This window comes from Onychostruthus taczanowskii, unplaced genomic scaffold, assembly GCF_017590055.1.
Source record: "Onychostruthus taczanowskii isolate IOZ18803 unplaced genomic scaffold, ASM1759005v1 scaffold37, whole genome shotgun sequence".
In the NCBI taxonomy this organism is placed as follows: domain Eukaryota; kingdom Metazoa; phylum Chordata; class Aves; order Passeriformes; family Passeridae; genus Onychostruthus; species Onychostruthus taczanowskii.
Window position 1 is genome coordinate 4,634,451 of NW_024501126.1, and position 18,403 is coordinate 4,652,853.

The window sequence follows — 18,403 nt, forward strand, 5'->3', positions numbered from 1 at the left end:
CTGCGCGCCGGGGAGGCTGCGGGAAGCGCCGTGCTCCGGGCGGGCACAAGGCGCGGCTGTGGCAATGATGCCGGGAACGGTGGGGATGCAGCCGGCGTGCGGGGAGCGCGGGGCTCCGGGCATCGGCGGAGAGCTGCTGCCAAGGGCACGGGCGTTCGGGAGGACCTTATCGTGGAGATAGATACGGATGCAGATACAGATGCAGATACAGATAATACAGAGGCAGGTGTCGGCCGAGGATGGCGGAGTCGGGTCGGTGCCTGTGCCTGCCCTTGTGCGTGTCGGTGCGCACACACCGTGATCCCGCTCTCATGGGCATCAGGGCACTGCAACGACGGTGCGAGAAAAGAGCAGAGACGGCTTCGGCTGCTGGAAGCGTAAATTTAACATTGTTAGTACAGTCACTGAAAACACCAAACCCACAGTCCTGCAGTGCAATTTTAAAAGGAAGTTTTCCTACCAGAACCACACTGTAGTTTGTCATAGTAGGGAATACTGGGGAGACGGAGCAACTAAAATCTTCATGGTAGAGAACTTTCTGTGTCTCAGGACAGTAAACACATTAGGCACAAGGCATTGCCGAGATGTATTTATTAAAAAATCATGTATTGGGCATTTAGATTAAAATTTATTCATATCCTCTCTCACACCAAAGGACTTTGTATGGGAATATAAGAGAGAGATCCCTTGCACAGATGCATTTCTAGGCATAAACGACAGCTTGTTTGGATTTCCAGTGGGTGAAACAGGACAGGTTCCTAATCCATCTTCCAGTTTCCTTTTCTTTAAATATTTGTCAAGACTTCCAAGCTACAGTAGTGGACAAACAGCTTAGAAGAGTGTTTAATTCTGTGGAAGAAAGTTTTCCTTTAAACAGGAATATTACCTACCCCTTCATCTCAAGATCCAGTGAAAAGTCTACTTTAGCTTTCAGGTTGTTTTCCATTCAGCTATATATTAAGCAAATCAATGTAAATTGCTAATTTTTATATAATAAGGTTACTATAGTTATGTTGTCTGAAATGTTCAATAAATTATGCATTTCTATGAGTCTAATAATTGGTAGTAACCTTTGCTCTCAGTTATCACTAAAAAACTTTAAATCTCCTTTTAGCTTCCTGGTTTTATAGTGTAGCATTTGGGTTTTCATTCCATGTTGTATTTTAGTGGAAAGGATACTAATGTAATTTGAAGGGGGAAAAATACACAGCTACATACTGGGGTAATAACAACAATAGGCAACCAGGGTCGATTTTCAGGTTTTTGTATTGCAGGGATGAAAATTTGAGCTATGGAAAATAAGGCTGTCTGTCACAATCAAACGTATTCTCCCTTGTGCTCACCATAAACCATTTTCACAGTCAATTGGTGAAATAATTCAGTGCAGCTGTTTTACCCACGTCATTTTGATTGTTCAGTTATTCTGGATGTTTTGTATTATGACCACTATTAATAGAAGGACAAAATGTGCTAAGACTGAACTTCTTTATTTCTATTTCTAGCTTTTTCTCCCACACTATAACATAATATGTAACTACATTCTGAAAAAATATCTGTGGAGAAGAGCAAGAATATGAAGCTATTTATTTACAGAAAGAAACTGGGTTTCATCCTACATCTTTTACAACTCAGCCTGCATATTCAGCACAGATAATAGTATTTTAGATAAGCCCAAATCAAGGGAATTTTAGATGCTTCAGAAGCACATGGGGCAATTGAATTTTTGCTTGTATTGCTACACAAAGAAAGTTAATGAATACGTACCCTTGATCTTTGGAAGCTTGTTTGTATTTTAGTCTAGTCCAAAAAGACATAATTGGTTAGAATTATGTATTAGAAATATATTAGACTTCACTACAGTGAAATGGCTGTGTATAAAAGGAAAATTATTCTCCAGTCACTAAACTGCCAAGTTATTGTTAAATCTTTACGTGGAATTCTCTTTTAGAAACATTTACACACTCAGTATCTTGGATGCAATTCATAAAATCTAACTGCACTTTTGTTTTATCTTTGGGCTTCCAAAGCAATCAGTATTTCAAAAAAAAAAAAGAAAAAAATCTCACTACTTAAAGGCATTCAGGGCAGAAATAGAGCACAAGACAATGAAACAAATGTTTCAGCATTTAAAACAATAAGGCAAGATTTTGTAATAAGCACCCAGATTTTGACTTTGGCATTTCTCTGAAAAACAGAAATGGAAAACCAGAAGCTTCCACCACTTTTACATGGAACTGCTGATGACTTTGAAAACTGCCAGCTGCATGACTGCATTGACTCAGAAGTAAATAGAACAATGTGATTACTGTGATAAGGTGAATTCAAGCAGCATACTTCCATCCTTGGGTTCAGCTGGAGCTTTTGATTTCTTACACCACTTTTGACTTCCCCTTGATGTCCCTTGGAGAACAGGCAAGTTACTTGTCTCGTGCAGCTCTCTGTTACTCTGAATGCACAGATTCCAGGATCACCCTCTTGTGAAGAGAAAACTCAGGCTGTTAATATTCTAACTCACAGTATTGAAACTGTGATCCATTCAGATTCAGTGGACCAACAGTGCAAAACAATTCTCTCCTTGGATTGACTAAGGAATGCTGAATACACATTAATGGCCATCATTTAAGTTGGAAAAGACCACCAGGATCATCAAGTCCAACTTAACTGAACACCACCTTGTCCAACAAAGCCATAGCACTGTCATGTATGGTTGCTTCTTGAACACTTCCAAGAATGGTGACTCTACCACTTCCCTGGACAGCCCATTCCAATGCTTAACCCTCCTTTCAGTGAAGAAATTCTTCCTGATGTCCAACCTGAATCTCTCCTGCCTGTTTCATCTTATTCTCTCAGTGGTTGGCCGGGAGAAACCAACATCCACCTGGCTACAAACTCCTTTTAGGCACTTGTAGAGTGGTAAGGTCACCCCTGAGCCTCCTTTTCTGCAGTCTAAACAGCCCCAGCTCCCTCAGCTGCCCCTCATAGGACTTACTTTCTCAAACCTTCACCAGCTCTGTTGCCCTTTACTGGAGTCACTCCTATGAGCTACATTCCACATTTTCTCTCCCCTGTCCTGCTGGGAAGGGGAGTGATAGAGAGGCTTGGCAGGCATGTGGTATCCAGCCAAGGCCAACTCACCACAACTGGTCAGGTTTTAATGCTGTGAGCTCCAACTCTGGCATCCCCTGATAGGGTGGCCAAGAAAACTGGATTTCCCCAACACCTCTGCCTTCACAGCAAAACTAATGGTTTCAGTGTATCTGGACATAATTTGCAACACAAATCGTAAGTGAAGACAGATACAAGGTAAGTAACATCACACACCACTAAAGTTACATCTTGATGTACGCTTTTTTTATATTTAGAAAAATTTGCTGAGTAGCCAATAACTGTATATTTAAGCACTGGAACATATTTTCAGCCTTTTTTTTTTTTTTAAATACAATTTAGTTGAATTGTTCAAAATAATGGATAGCAAAGATGGACTCAGGTGCTAGGTCAAACAACATCAACAGCAAAATTTCTACAGTTTGCTGACAATTTTGAGGGTTCAGATTAGCAATGGTTTACCTATTTCCACTCAATTATTACATCAAGGTCCTAAAGGAACAGTATTAAATCAAATACTCTAAACATTCTGTTCAAATAAATATATATTTATTAATAAATTTTAGAAGTTTCAGGACTTGGATTCAAAGGTGCAAAATGTACTGAATGTAATCTGAAGAGGAAATTCTAAAAATTAAGTGTTTACTTTTCATGCTATTAGCAAAAAACACGGTAATGAAATTGCACCCACTTTCTAGTGGACTTTATAATCAATATTTAATTATTAATAAGATTTCAGGGATATATCCTAATCCAAGTAGATAAAATAGCAAGCATTGAAATATCAGTGTACCTTAACTTTTTCAAAATATTAAAGTACAACATCCATACATTGCTGTTTCAAAGTACAAACTTCTGCTGGTGCGAATAAACACAGTGATCTAGCATATAATATTTTTGTTGCAGTCAAGACTTCAGGATAGATAATTTTTTTATCTAACAGCTGAAAGTGCAGACATCATTGATAGCTGGGTCCATAGAACTGTTAACCAGTGATTCAGCTTCTATATAACAAGACTAAATTAGGAAATGCCACCAGGTCTTTAATTATGTGGCTGAACACTATAACTGATCAACTAGTTCTTGTGCAGCAGGCACAGCAATAGAACTGTCCTAGAAAGCTGAGTGTCTGTTCAAAGTAAATGAGCTCTTGGGATGAAGAAGCTGTCTTTTCAGTGAAGGTTTGACTTTTTTACTGCAATTATCCATACCAGTTCAATTCTTTCTATCTACATTTCATCCTATACTGTACAGTTCCCCTTCACCTGTCTTTGTGGCATAATTCATGAGTATAGCTGTACCTAACTGAAGAAACTTGTTGTTAATAGCATGCCTGTGTCTAGTCAAGTCAGCAGCAATATGGTAACCCTGTTTGAGAACAGCAAAGCAACAGTGGTCTCGTGCAGGAGAAAACCTCAGCTTTGCTTTATTTTGTTTATTATATTAAGAAAAGGTCTAGGACTAAGCACTGACAGCTGTTGTCTGTTCTTTAAAATTTGCTGCAATCAAGCCAAACAAAGTTCATCCATCTCGCAAACATCTCAATCAGGGATGAGTTAAGTTACAAAAATAATCTAGTCAACAATCTAGTCAACATGTAAATAGTGGGGTACCTAGGCAATACAAAGCTTTAGTTCCCCCAAGAATCTTTCAAGTTACTTATTACATCCCTGAAAGGGTGGCTTTAACTCATTGCTTGCAGGTGGTGATTCAGATCGTTCTGAATCTGCAATAGGAAAAAAAATATTAAAGTTTACAGAATAACTTCAACCATAATAATAAAAAGGTCAGCTAAAATTTTTGGCTTCTTTCTCATGCCAAAATACACACAAATTCCACTACTTTTAATTTTGAATTAACAAGATAAACAAGCTACCTAAGAAATTTGCAGTATGATGCAAATCTGTATCCCAAAACAAAGGGATTATAGATTTACATATGGAATGGGTTGTATCTCCTTCCTGCTGTGTCTAGGGCTTATTCTGTGCAAGTAAGAACAGAGAAAGCTCCATCTCAAAAGGCAGCTGCAATGTGCTCATGCTGCCAATTGCTTTGGATGAACAGAAAAAAGTACACAAGTGGGAAAAAAGTAAAAGCACTACTGTCAGTAATCACCTAAAAGAATGAAAAGGACACAGTCAAAACTGAAGGAAGATACACATCTGGATGAAACCATATTGTTAAGAGCATTAAAAGCAATCTCCTTTTACACTGCGATAAGAACGGATCTCAATCGGAATAGCTGTGATTGCAAACAAAGGCAATAGAAGCAAAGCAGGTACCACATTATCAAAAAAATTGAAAAATATAGCAACTCAAAAATTAGATGTATCTATATTTCAACCTATGCAGCACATTGACTTTTCATAAGCCTTTACAGCGTACCCATATTTTTCTTCTCTTTTGTCTAAGTGTTATAACCAAACCAATTTCATGCTTACTCTGAAAAATCTTCAGGTTTTCTTTGTATCTCAGATGTCTCATTAGAGGCACACATATGAAAGAAATCAACTATCACCAAATTAAGGAAATTGAGATTTTGAAATCCCCTTTAATTTTACTCAGAGTAATGGGAAAGAAAAATGTCAGTGCACAAGAAAGTTGAGCAGAATCTGAAAACAAAGAAGAATATTCAAGATTTTCTTTCATGCTGAGGAAGAGCATTTTTAGACTTCATGGTTGAATTGCTGGGTCACTGAACCTCTCAAAGCAGCATCCTCTGCATGATCAGAGTTTGGATTCTTAAGTTAACTTGAAAAGTGGCTTCTTCATTTTCCTTCAGATCCAGACTGCGATCTGGCTTCATCCCTCAGTTTTATGACATTTTTTCTTCTGAACAAAACCACACAACTTCTAGTTCTCTGTTTTCTCCTGATACTCACCTGGAGGAAGAGGTTTTGCACACCAAAAAAAACCCCAAAACCAATAAAACTGTAGATACATTAATGGAAGACACAAAAATTAGTTCAGACAGAGCTGAAGTGGCAGTTAAAATACCTGGCCTCTAAGACTTTCATACATCAATATATCAAGGTCAAGGGAATAATGACAATGCCAATGTATACAAAAGGATTCCCTGACACAAATTTAAAAAAAAAAATTCTGGTGCATGGAATGGGAGGTCCAATAGCATTTCCAAACATTGCTATAGAAAACTGATAGAGCCAGCATGGTTACCAAAGCAAAAGGTCTTTGACAGAAGTAAGAGAAAATTTTCCACTCTTTAACCTTTGTATTTGTTTCCAAGTGAGGTCTTTCATAACTATTACTATTGTGCATGATAAAGTAAGGTTTGAAGGCATGACATTGGATAACTTTTTTTCCTTAACCTTCTGAAATTCCACTGTCTTCAACAATGTGCATATATTTATTTTGACAAATTTCTACAAGCAGTCATCTATTTCTTAAACACAAGTATCAATGACACTTGTGACAGAAGTTTTTGGAAAAATATTAGGAGCAAAAGAATATTCATAACAACGAGGCAACAAATATTTTACAGTCTGCTTAAATTTAGGCAGGGTGGCTGTGTCCCTGCAGCATTTTATGGAAACACACCAGAGAGAAGCCCCTGGATCAGAACACAGAAGCCCCTGGATTGGAACAGAGCATACTGTAATTGTAGAGATGAAAAAAGTCCATGAAAGTGCCTGCCTTCACTGGCTACAAACAGGAGCACTCCTTTCTTTAGCTGGTCATAGGGTATTGTAAACTAAGCACAACAATTCAATGTGTCTCACCATATTCAGAGAGCCACACAAATATTGAGGCTGCCCTCTGCTGTTACCTTGTGAGTCCAGCTGGTTTTAAAAGAAACAGTTTTCAATAACGTTACCTTCAGAGTGCTCACTATTTTCTGATGTTTCTTCAATCTTTTTTTCCCATCCAGTATTCTGCTGCAACCAGTCAGTCCCATAACCATTGCTTATTAATTTGCTAAAATTTACTGCTTCACTTTCTCTCTTAGCAGGCCTGTAAATACAAATATATTAAAGGAAAACAAAAGCAAAAAGTAAACAAAAATAGGGGCTAGGTGGAAAAAATATTTTGCACACAAAAGACCTTATAATTTATTTCTAATTATAGCATTAATTTAAAAATGTAACCATGTATAGCCTTATAATTTATTTATAAATAATAAAACATATATTCTACATGTAATCATCTAAGAAGAAAAATCAAAAATAAACAAACAACCAAAAGCACAGAACTATACCTGATTTAGTACTGGTCAAATTTACTTGAGAAGAGACATCTGTTTCATTGGAATTTTACACGTATAATGCTTACACAGTTCTGATCTTAAAGACAAAAGGTGCAAAAGAATGTGTAAATGAACACATACAGTACTCATTCTGTGGTGCACAAAAGTGAAATTATGTTGCAAATTTTCTATTAAATTCATTTGACAGTTTAATCACTTATTTGGCAGCATTAACATAGTTCTAAAACATAATAGGGCTACTGATGACTGAGCAATAAATTTTTAAGACAAAGTATGCAGAAACAATTCAGCTGTGCATACAGCTGATGATGTGATTATGTCACATCACAAATTACATAAAAATTTGCTTAAAAATCCTCTTTCAGGTGTTCATCAGAGCATTTTTGCTCTGTATAGCCTTATAAAGGCAACAGTTTATGTCTTTCCTTAAAGTGTCAGTCCTACATGTTTCTCTGTAACCTACATTGACAGAACTAACAATGTAGATTATCATTTTCACCTGTTCACTGGTATTAAGAAAAAAAAACAAGTTTAGAATACAAAATATTCTGCTACATGAAGATATGCTACTTTATGCTTAGTTTCCTAACACAAAGTTACATCAAATAATTTTCTAATATGAGTTAAAGTACTGTTATTTTAGTTGCTTTAGAGGCTTTTAAAACTATTTTAGTATCATATATTATAGCAAATTTAATAGCAATAAATATCCACAAGGTCCATACACATATCTACTAATTCCTGCATTTTCACAAGGAACAATTTTACTTGTACACATGAATAGTTGCAGGCTTAGGTGTTCAATAATTTTCAAAAATGTACTACTTACACGGGTGGGAAGGAAAGCTTATTTTCTCCACTAAATTCCTTGTTAGTAGAAACAGTTGGCATTCTGCTTGGATATTTAGGGGTTATAGGTGGAAGCTTTACCTGTGTTAGAGAAATCTTAGCTCAAAAAAAAAGGAGTTATGAAGAAAATAACCAGGAAGATTATATGATAGCATGGCCTTCAAAAGTGAGGATGATATTAAAGGCCTAAATGTATTCAAATTTCCATGTCTTATCTACATTATTTCCATAAGTACTAGTAATGGATTACTGAGGAATAACAAAATATAAAGCAGCCCCTTAGTTATTCTACATGAGATTAGCTGCTTTCTCTCTCCACAATGTGCTTTCCCTTTCCTCTCTCCACAACCCTTTCCCTCACAGTACACTTCAAATTAAGCCTCAAGTCCAAAACTTATCCATAGCAACCTCTCATCTTGGTCCATTTGTTTGTATGTAGAATATGAAAACAGACCAGTCTCACTAAAGTCAGGAGGACTAGAAATTAACATATGGTTTAACTGCTACTTCTTTTTCAGTTTGTTTGGATTTTGTTTTTTAATAAAAAGCATAAAACATCCTATATAATAAGAAAAGAGTTGTGGTATATTAATTAGAGGTTTGATATTCAAACAAATACATATATATATATATATATATATATATATAGGGGAAGCCTATAACAGAAAAATATATTTTACTTTTATCATCTTTCCAATGAGAGGTAAAGAAACTCAGTGTTGACTAAAAAACTGAAATATGACACCTAGAAAGCCAGGGAAAGACAACTCACACTACAGAACTGAAAGTGGGAAAACCAGTAAGTAGTGGAAAAACATGAGCAATGCAAACCAAACTCTTTATTTTAACTTTGATCAAAATCAACAGCTACTAAAGGGTCAACTTACCTCCCTCTCAAATAAAAGGATGAAATTAAATATCCTCAACAACTCCCTGATATTTTTCACTAAACAGTTGCCAAGAAATTCTGAGTTAAAAAAAAAACAGAACATCTTTAAAAACTACTTACAGTTTCCATTACTGCACAAAGAAAAGTGGACAAGGGGGAAGTCCTGAAGATAGCACATAATTTTCAAAGCTTATTAAAAAAGTTTTTGTGTTACACTAATATATCCTTTTAATTAGAACATATATATTATTTGACAATTTTATTTTTTAAAAATGGAACACATGAGAGTGCCCCATGGAATAAGTAAGAGATATTACTTGCAGGTTATTTACAAACAAATCAGGAGAGAGTAACTAAAAGTGAAATGTATCGCTCTGTAAACTTACAAGCACCTTAAGGATAACAATACTTTCCACCTACGTGGACATAGATATGGCAATACAGTAAACAGAGCAAAAAATTATGAAGTGCAAAAATTAGATGCATGAACAGCAGTCACACTTGGATTCCAGGCACTACAAAACACCCATGAAAACCTCTATAAGGAGAAGATTCCAAAATGTAAACACACCAAGGACTTCTCAAGGAGCTTGTGCACCGTGAGTATGGAAAGAGCAAGTAAAAGTATAATGGCCTTTGAATACACCTAATTAGGAAGCCAAAAAGAAAAGGCAGATCTGAATGTTCAGAGAATGTGTTTTCTTATTATCTTGAAGAAAGTGAAGCCTGGACAGGCAGTTGTACTGATTCTGAGCTAGGATGTCAATGCAAACACGTGTGAAGTCAGTGAAACCCCTTCCAACTTCAGTGGAGTCAGACTGGGCCATTTGCCAAAGAAGAAGAGCTGAGATTAGCAAGAGCACACAGTGATATCAGAGGCAGCTACATGAGAAGAAAAGGAGGGTCTTTGTCCAACCTGGAGGTTAAAAACCACATTAGCTGCTTAGAACTGCTTCTCAAGTTTGTTCACACTTCTTGCTGAAGCAGCCTATTTGTGTTTAACATTTCAAAAATGCCATGCCATTGTGCAGAAATGCTAGCACTGCCTTCCCTCTATCACTAGACTGGACCACTTCAGATTTGACACACAGGTTTCAGATCCAGGACACAATTACCTACAGTTTCAATTGACAAAAACAACCTCAGGTGACATTTGTCACATGCTGATGTCAGGATGGCACACAGGGCAACACAGAAACACAACTCAATTTGATAGTCAGGATAAACAAATAGCAGATGGAGAGAGATGAAATTTCCCTCTTGGCATCAAAAAGAAGCAAAAGGAAAGGAGGCCTACTAATTAAAGAGTTAATTAAAGGACAAAGAGCAGAAGCTAGAGAGATTTTTACTAGAGACAGAAAAAGGTTCAAACTGTCCAAAATAAAGGCAAGAAAAAGAAAGAGGAGAGGAAAGGTAAAGAGAAAAGTCTTGAAGGCTGGGAGCAGGAGCATTATTTTAAATGTTGCCTTTCTTGGCATTAAATGAGAGGCTAGCTTATACTGCAGGGATCCAAACACTCCCTACTGTTCAAGTAAACTAATCAATGACAAAAGTGGCAAGGGAACAGATCAGAATTGGCTTTGGAGGGCACCTGCGATCTGTTCAGGTGCTATTTGTTACTTTGCTGGGCAAATTCAGCATTAAAAGCAGACTCTTGTGCCACTACACTCCAATGATTACAGCTGAGGGGGCTTTTTCCCTTTGACAAGTCTCTATTTAGTAGCAGCCATCAATTTTCCCAGATAAAACAAACTACACAGGGCATTTTTTTTACAAACAAACTACACATGTATGTGGGCATGTTCTTGGTTTAAAGCGTTTTCTCCCTCTGTGAAGAGATGGTAACAATATACTCTAAAAATTACTATGTTTATTACAAATACACATTTATTAATCTTGGATTAAAGAAGTACGACATAGAATATGCATTGTGCCTAGCTAGTATATGAAGACAAATGGATATCTGCTGACAACATGGTAAGATAAAAGCCTTTAGACGAAATCCTGGTTCCTGTGTGATCAAGGACAAAATTCTAGATTACTTTTCAAATCTCTCTCTGAGGTAAAATCCTGGCCTCAGATGAGCAACCATTTTGCACATACATAACTAAGTACATATGCATATATACACAGACATTTCAGGCAAGTGCCTGAAAGAGAGAACTTGGGAGATGAAGGAGTAATCTTACTGGTGGTGCTGGATGGATATTGCCAAATGCTGATGTAAATTCTGATGACACCTCCAACTGACCTCTCATCCATACAGGCCTCCCTCCTTCTTAAGGTCACAGCTTTTTCAACCCAATCCAGCTGGTCCATAAGATGCACAGGTAAAAGGATCACTGAATCACAGAATGGTTTGGCTTAAAGGGTTCTTAAACATCATCTAGTTCCACCTCCCTGCCACAGGGACCCCTTTCACTAGACCAGGTAGCTCAGAGATCCATCCAGCCTGACTTTGAATACTTCCAGGGATGGGGCATCCACAATTTCACTGGACAACTTGTGCCAGTGCCTCACCACTCTCACAGTAAAGAATTTTTTCCTGTCATCTAGTCTAACCCTACTCTCTTCGAGTTCAAATCCTGTCAAAAATCCCTTGGTCCTGTCACTACATGCCCTTGTGAAAAGTCCCTCTCTATCTTTCTTGCAGGGTCCTTTCAGGTACTGGAATGTCATAACTAGGTCACCACAAAGCCTCCTCTTCTCCTGGATGAACAATCCCAACTCTCTCAGCCTTTCTACATAGGAGAGCTGCTCCCTTCCTCTGAACATATTTGTGCCTTCCTGTGGACTCCTCCAACAGTTCCCTATTTTCCCTGTGCTGGGGCCCCCAGAGCTGGATGCAGCCCTGTAGGTGGGGTCTCAGCAGAGCAGAGCAGAGGGGCAGAATTCCCTCCCTGGCCCTGCTGCCCACGCTGCTTTGGATGCAGCCCAGGACACGTTTGGCTTTCTGGGCTATGAGTGCCCATGGCTGGGTCAAGTCCACACTCTCATCCACCAGCATCCCCAAGTCCTTCTGGGCAGGGCTGCTCTCCATCTGTTCATCCCCCCAGCCTGTGCTGATAACAGGGGTTGTCCCAGCACAGGTGCAGGACCTTGCACTTGGTCTTATTAAACCTTGTGAGATTTCCACGGGCTGTTTCTCCATGGGCCAGAAGTCCATTACTTTGCCATGAGCACATAGGTTAAATCCTTCATGCATTACTACGCTTTGCTGATTTGCAAAATCCCCATGTAATGGTCCCCTGGATCTCCAGTCCTCCTCAACATAGTAGCAACCACAATGAAAAGTAGAGATTTTAATACTTCAGAACAAAGCAGCATAAAGACTTAAACCTTCAAAGCAAAGGCCCACTTGGGAACAATGTTTTCCAAACAGAGCAGAAGAGGTACCCTTAGAGGTTAAGCGGTTTTGCACTTGTTCCTAAGTATGCTCTTTGGGATTTAACTCCACAATTGCATCATGCATATCTCTTCTGAATAACTGCTTAGTCACACTGGACTGAAAAATATTTTCAATACATTCAGTCTCATACTACCAGAAATACCTGAGGTAGTTTGCTGCTGCAGTGTCATCATGCAGCAGTCAAATAAATAAATTGAATATTCCTTAGGAATTTGCCTGTGGTGTTTTGGAATACATTATTCTTACCTTTCAACATACAAGATGTATTGCAAAAAACTAAACTTGAGACTCTTTGGTAGGGCTAGTTTCATTGTCTCACCTGGAAGACTCTTTGGGAAGGTACTTTAAGAGCATGGCATAGAAACTTCCCAAAAGAGGATATTCAAGAAGTAGCTGTGAAAGAAGCACTATGTGACATTTCAAGATACCTGATGTGCTTTTCAGTGTAAAACAAAGATACTGTGAAGCACAGCCAAACGAGAGATGGCGGTGTGAAGGTAGAGCTAAACGTACCAACACAGAGTCTGTGTTCCCAGGCACCTAATCTTACAGAAAAAATGACTTGGTAGAACCTTAGGCAAAACTTAACTTCAGCTTGCAGGAGAATAGTGTAAATTATATAAGAGGGCCTCAGCATATTAGCAATCTGAGCTGAATATATAACATATATTCACTGTGCATTTAGTCCTAAGTAAAGCACACGACTGAATGAAACTGGGAACACATGAAACTTTCAGATACATGACTGAATGAAACCAAACTCCATCAAAACTGAAATGAACCTCAGTTTCACTTTACAAGTCAGTATATGGGCTTGAACTACTATTATCAAAGTTAAGTTTGACTCTTAGAGCACTGAATATAATTGGTTCTTAAGTAATGGAGTGAGGAACAGCACTTCCTCTCCATCCTAGCTCAATTCCTTTAAGAGGCACAGCAGCAAGTCAAGTTTTTATTTTCAGAACCTTAAATCTAGGATAGAAAAAATATATGGAAGCTTCACCTATAAGCATCAGGCAAGTTAAAGTTTAAACATAGGTTGCTTGTTTGCCTGTTGCCACAGACCCAGTAAACATTCCCAAGCCTATTCAGTAATGAAGTGTTCCCATTTACACAAGACATCATTCTGAATTTGTACTAGTTATTCACCTCAGCAAAGGCTGAGGACATTTTTTCCTAATGTGCCCAACATCTGCCTTTCTGTTGAAGGGAGGTACTAGTGTTCAAGTACATCAAATGTCCTTCCAGGTATACCCCAAAGGCCTATGGCAGATGCAGCAACTGAGTTTACAGAGCATATTTAGAAAACATAAGGCTTCAGTATCTAAACTGGGCAGGGGCAGGGAGGATGAAAGAGGGAGGATAGCAGAGAGGTCTCCAAGACAAAACACCAGTGTCAGTACAGAAAGGTTTGTTTGGGGCACAGCTTGTGTTATACTTCCTTTGTCTTGGATACATCTTTCATTCAAAGACAGATAACACAGTATCTTTGGGCACTCCAAATTTAATTTCAATTTCAAACTAAATTAAACTCCTTTTTCAGAATAGTCTTCTGTTCTCATCCTCTTTCTTCATCACCCAAGATTACTAAACAAATGTCTCTTCACCAAGAATGAATTGCAGGGGAAATAAAGCATAAGAATAAAACTAACTACTGCTTTTTATTTATACTGACATATATATACCATATAATGTGATAGGAAACTGTGTTTCTGGTTCTCACACTACAGCTGCAGTACTTAAGAAAACACGTCTTTCTTCTTGTTCTCAAACTGCAATATAAAAATTGATTCTGGAATACAGAAACATGGATTACAGCTTCCCTCCTATAAGAAGCTACAGAGATGTGTTCACAAGCCCTACAAACAAAGCATCATCACAGGGTGCCTCTCCATCCTACCTTCTTTTTCTCTGCATGTTCTTTGTCCTCAGCCTCCCGCTGCCAAACACTTTCTGTATCAAACTCAAAAGGCCCTCTTCTTGTCTCATAACTCTTACTGTGATGGTCATCAGCAATAAACTCTCTGTGAACCATATAATCCGGTAGAGAAGAAACACAGCCCCTGCAAGCAAAGATTTAATGCTTGTTTGTACAACATATACAAATCCTGCACTCTAGTACAGAAGCATTCAGTAATGTTAATAGGTGAAGAGGGAGGCCAAGATGTGTTGGGCCTCAGCAATCTTACTGTGTCTTCTCAGCCCTTGCAGGATTGGCACTGTGTGAGTACCAGTCAGGTACAGCATATGCTGGTGGAGGGGACTTCATTACCACAGGAGTGTAGTGCCTCAGTAGGTCTGGAAAGAAAAAGACAAAAGCCAGTACTTTTCTGACTTCTTATGTAGTTGCAAAAGCACTACCTTTGTTTTCAGATTGCTGTTTTGTCAGGAAGAAATTAATCTCCTCATTTTTTCCACAACTTTATTTCAAAAGTCCAGAGGATCCTTCTGTAGCATCTACAAACACTTTACACCACACTCAAGCAAAGCCAAAAAAAACAAAGGAAAACCAAAGAAGCAAGACAGAAGCTCACCAGGTCGCCCTCCTTGCTTTGCCAGCCTCACATAGGCTGAATCAGTCTCTTTGATCCACTTCCTGTGGCACCCAGACAGTGCCACCTCATGGGGAGCCCTTGAAAAGTCACTGAGACCCAGAATCTGGGAGGGAAGTGGGCTCTTCTCTGGTTGTTTGAGTGGCATGGGGTATTGCTTCCTGCAATAACGGAAAAGAAAATATTTATGGTAAAAGTTAACTGATAGCATCCCTTTTTTGGGCAACTTAACAAATTGAGCCTACCTGGAACATGAATGAGGTGCTACATTTCATCGTGAAGACAATAGACCAGGCTTGCTCATTCTGGAGGATATAGCACAAGCAATTTCTGGAGAATCAGAAGCAAAACACTTTTGTTTCAGTTCTGAGACAACATTGAAGTTTTCTTGTAAAGTGCTCTCATACCGAGGATTGTGCCTCTTCATTCAGAAAACTATTTCCAAGGACACATCAAAAGCAGTGAGAGGCACACAAGACAGCAGAAAACACTTCAGTCTTTGCTTTCCTTTCCTTCACATTACTAACTAAAAGCAAAGACAGTAGCTGTCCATTGTCAGGTCTTTATTTTAAAACCAAACCCAATCCCCAAATAAAAAGAAATTTAAAAATCAACACCAAACGCCCTACTTCTCCATGCATTACTTTCTTAACTTACAGTGAGCAAAAGAAAATATAAACAAATCCTTCAAAATAGGAAAATGAAAATCCTTCAAAATAGGAAAATAGGCAGATAGATAAGAAAAGGTCAGTACGAGGTATTGTGCCATAAAAGATGCACAGGCACTTACCGGAGCGACTCCAGCTGCAGCTGATGCCGTTCCGTCGGTGTAAGGACACCACTTCCAGGCAGCAGCTCACTGAGGAGCTCCTGGCACACACACACACGGGCTGGCTGTGCCCAAACTCAACCCAGGGCGCTGCCTCTCCCCGCGGTCCGGGACGCAGAGGCACCAGCCAAGCCCGCTGCCGCCTCCCGGGCGGCTCCGTCCCCCGGCGCTCTCCCGCTGACGGCGCTCGGGGTCCCCGCTGCCGCCGTGGCTGCGGTTCAGAGACCCAAGGGCGATTCCCCGAGGCGTGAGCCGCAACCCCCGGGGAAGGGGCGGGATGAAGCCTGAAGGGGAGACGGGGGCGGAGCGGGGCAGCCCGGCCCGCAGTACCTCCCTCGCTCTTTCCTTTCTCCTGTGGGGTGGAAGCTCGGCGCGTTGCTCTCCGCCGCCCGCAGCAGCAGGGGCGCAGAGCGGAGTAGGGGCGGCTCCCGGCTGGCTCCCGGCTCGGGAAGCGGCGGGAGCCGTGCCGGGCCGCCTTCCTCCCAAAGAGGGAAGGGCGCCCTCCCACTGTGACTGCCCGCCCGGACCTTGCCCCAACTGGGAAACTCCGTCCCAGGAGGACAAAATCCGTCCTATATTCCATGGCATTTGCCATTCTGTACTATTTAATTTTTGCCTTCTGGCCGGTCCATATACTGAAAGCCTGCTGGTACCCTTTTGGGTCCTTGAAATACCCTGCTCTGAGATTTAATTTGTGTTCCTGGAGCTGGCAAGCCACTTCATCCACCAATGCTGCTTTTTCATCTTTCCATGTCTGGGACCCGGGGGACGTGAAAGAACGATGGGATATAGTGGGAGAATGCGGAGGGATGGAGGCACGTGAAGAAAATGGTGGGGCGGTGGAACATGGAGGATATAGTGAGATGTAGAGGAGATGGAGAGCCAGAGGGGTGGTAGAATGGGGGGATGATGAGTCATGAAGATGCTGGGATGTGGAGGGAATGGAGATAGTGGGACATAGAGATTGTGGGATGTGTAGGGACATGGAGGAAATGGAGTGGTAGAGAATTTATAGGGATGGTAGGATATGGTGGGACAATGGCCCTTGGAGGAGATGGAGGGACAGTGAGAAATGGAGGGTAACAAGTTGGAGGAGACAGGGTTGTTGGGCCAAGGGGTGGTGGAACGATCCATGGAGTGGCCAGACAGATGAAAGCATTTGGGACAGAAGGACAGTGGGACATGAAGGACAGGGGAAATGAAGCATGGTGGGTAGTGGGACAGAGCATTTAGGCTAGGGGAAGCAGTTAGCAGCTAGGAGAACACTGAGGCCAGAAGCAGCACAAGCTGCAAGCTCAGGAACCAGGACTCACCCAAGCTCTGAGCTACATGTGGAGGTACCAGATGCTGCTCCCCACCTCCTGAGGACCTTCCCTCCGTAGTCCTCTATGTGCCCTCAGGCACATCTCTTCCCACACACAGATATGGATTAGTGTGAGGTGTGTTGAGATACCCTGTGAGGCAGTTTGAGGTCGAGGTACACCCCATGGGTGAAATCATATTGCACTGTGGGGTGGGCTGCAACATCCTGTGGGGTGCACCAGGTCCACACAGGTTGGCAATCCACAAAATTTTTAGAGTTGGAAGGAACCTCAGAAGATCATCCAGTCCAACCCCCACTGCCAAGGCAGGGTCACCTAGAGAATTTACACAGGAACGTGTCCAGTTGGGTTTTGAATGTCTGCAGACAGGGAGACTCCACAATTTCCCTGGGCTGCCTGTTCCTGTGCTCTGCCACCCTAAATGTGAAGAAGTTCTTCCTCATGTTGAAGTGGAACTTCTTGTATTTTAGTTTATGGCCATTGCTTCTTGTCCTGTCTCTGGGTACCACTGAAAAGTCAGGCACTATCCTCTGGACACCTGCCTTTGAGATGCATTGATGAGATCCTCTCTGAATTTTCTCTAGACTTAGGCCCAGCTCCCTCAGTCTTGCCCTGGAGAGATGCTCCAGATCTCAGATCATCTTCATGGCCTCCTGGACCCTCTCCAGTAACTCCTTGTCTTTCTTGTGCTGAGTAGCCCAGAACTGGAACCACAGCAGATGTGACCTCACTATGACCGAATAGAGGGGCAGGATCATCTCCTTCGACCCACTGGTCACACACTTCCCGATGCACTCAGGACACTATTGGCCCTTCTGGCCCTAAGGAAACACTGCCTGCTCATAGTCAACTTGTTATCTACCAAGACGCCCAGGTCCTTCTCCACAGAGGTGCTCTCTTATCTGATTCAGCTGTGGCCTCATATTTTCCCTAATTTTTCTTTTGCTGACATACTTGGAGAAGCCCTTCTGGTTGTCCTTGTTATCCCTTGCCAGATTCAATTCCAAGGTGACTTTGGCCTTCCTCACTGCATCTGTGAATGCTCTGACAATGCTTCCATGTGGCCTGTCCCTTTTACCGCATGCCATAAATTTCTTCTTCATAAATTCCAGATTTACTAGAAACTTGTATGGGCTCCATCCATATTACATGTACCATACAATGGGATAACCCCACCCTTCCCACATAAATCCAACCCCACGCAAATGGCTGCTGCTCAATGG

At 40.6% G+C, this 18,403-nt stretch overlaps 1 protein-coding gene across 1 annotated transcript; it reads right to left on the reverse strand.

Annotated features, from left to right (window-relative positions):
* Window positions 1–166: 166 nt before the first annotated feature.
* Window positions 167–15,177, reverse strand: CUNH7orf57 (chromosome unknown C7orf57 homolog). Its single transcript, XM_041411694.1, has 7 exons — window positions 15,012–15,177; window positions 14,667–14,775; window positions 14,378–14,540; window positions 8,160–8,260; window positions 6,941–7,077; window positions 4,772–4,831; window positions 167–369 (listed from the first exon to the last, which is right to left on the reverse strand). The coding sequence occupies exons 1-7, from the start codon at window positions 15,175–15,177 to the stop codon at window positions 167–169; spliced, it is 939 nt and encodes a 312-aa protein (XP_041267628.1).
* Between the last annotated feature and the right edge of the window lie 3,226 nt (window positions 15,178–18,403).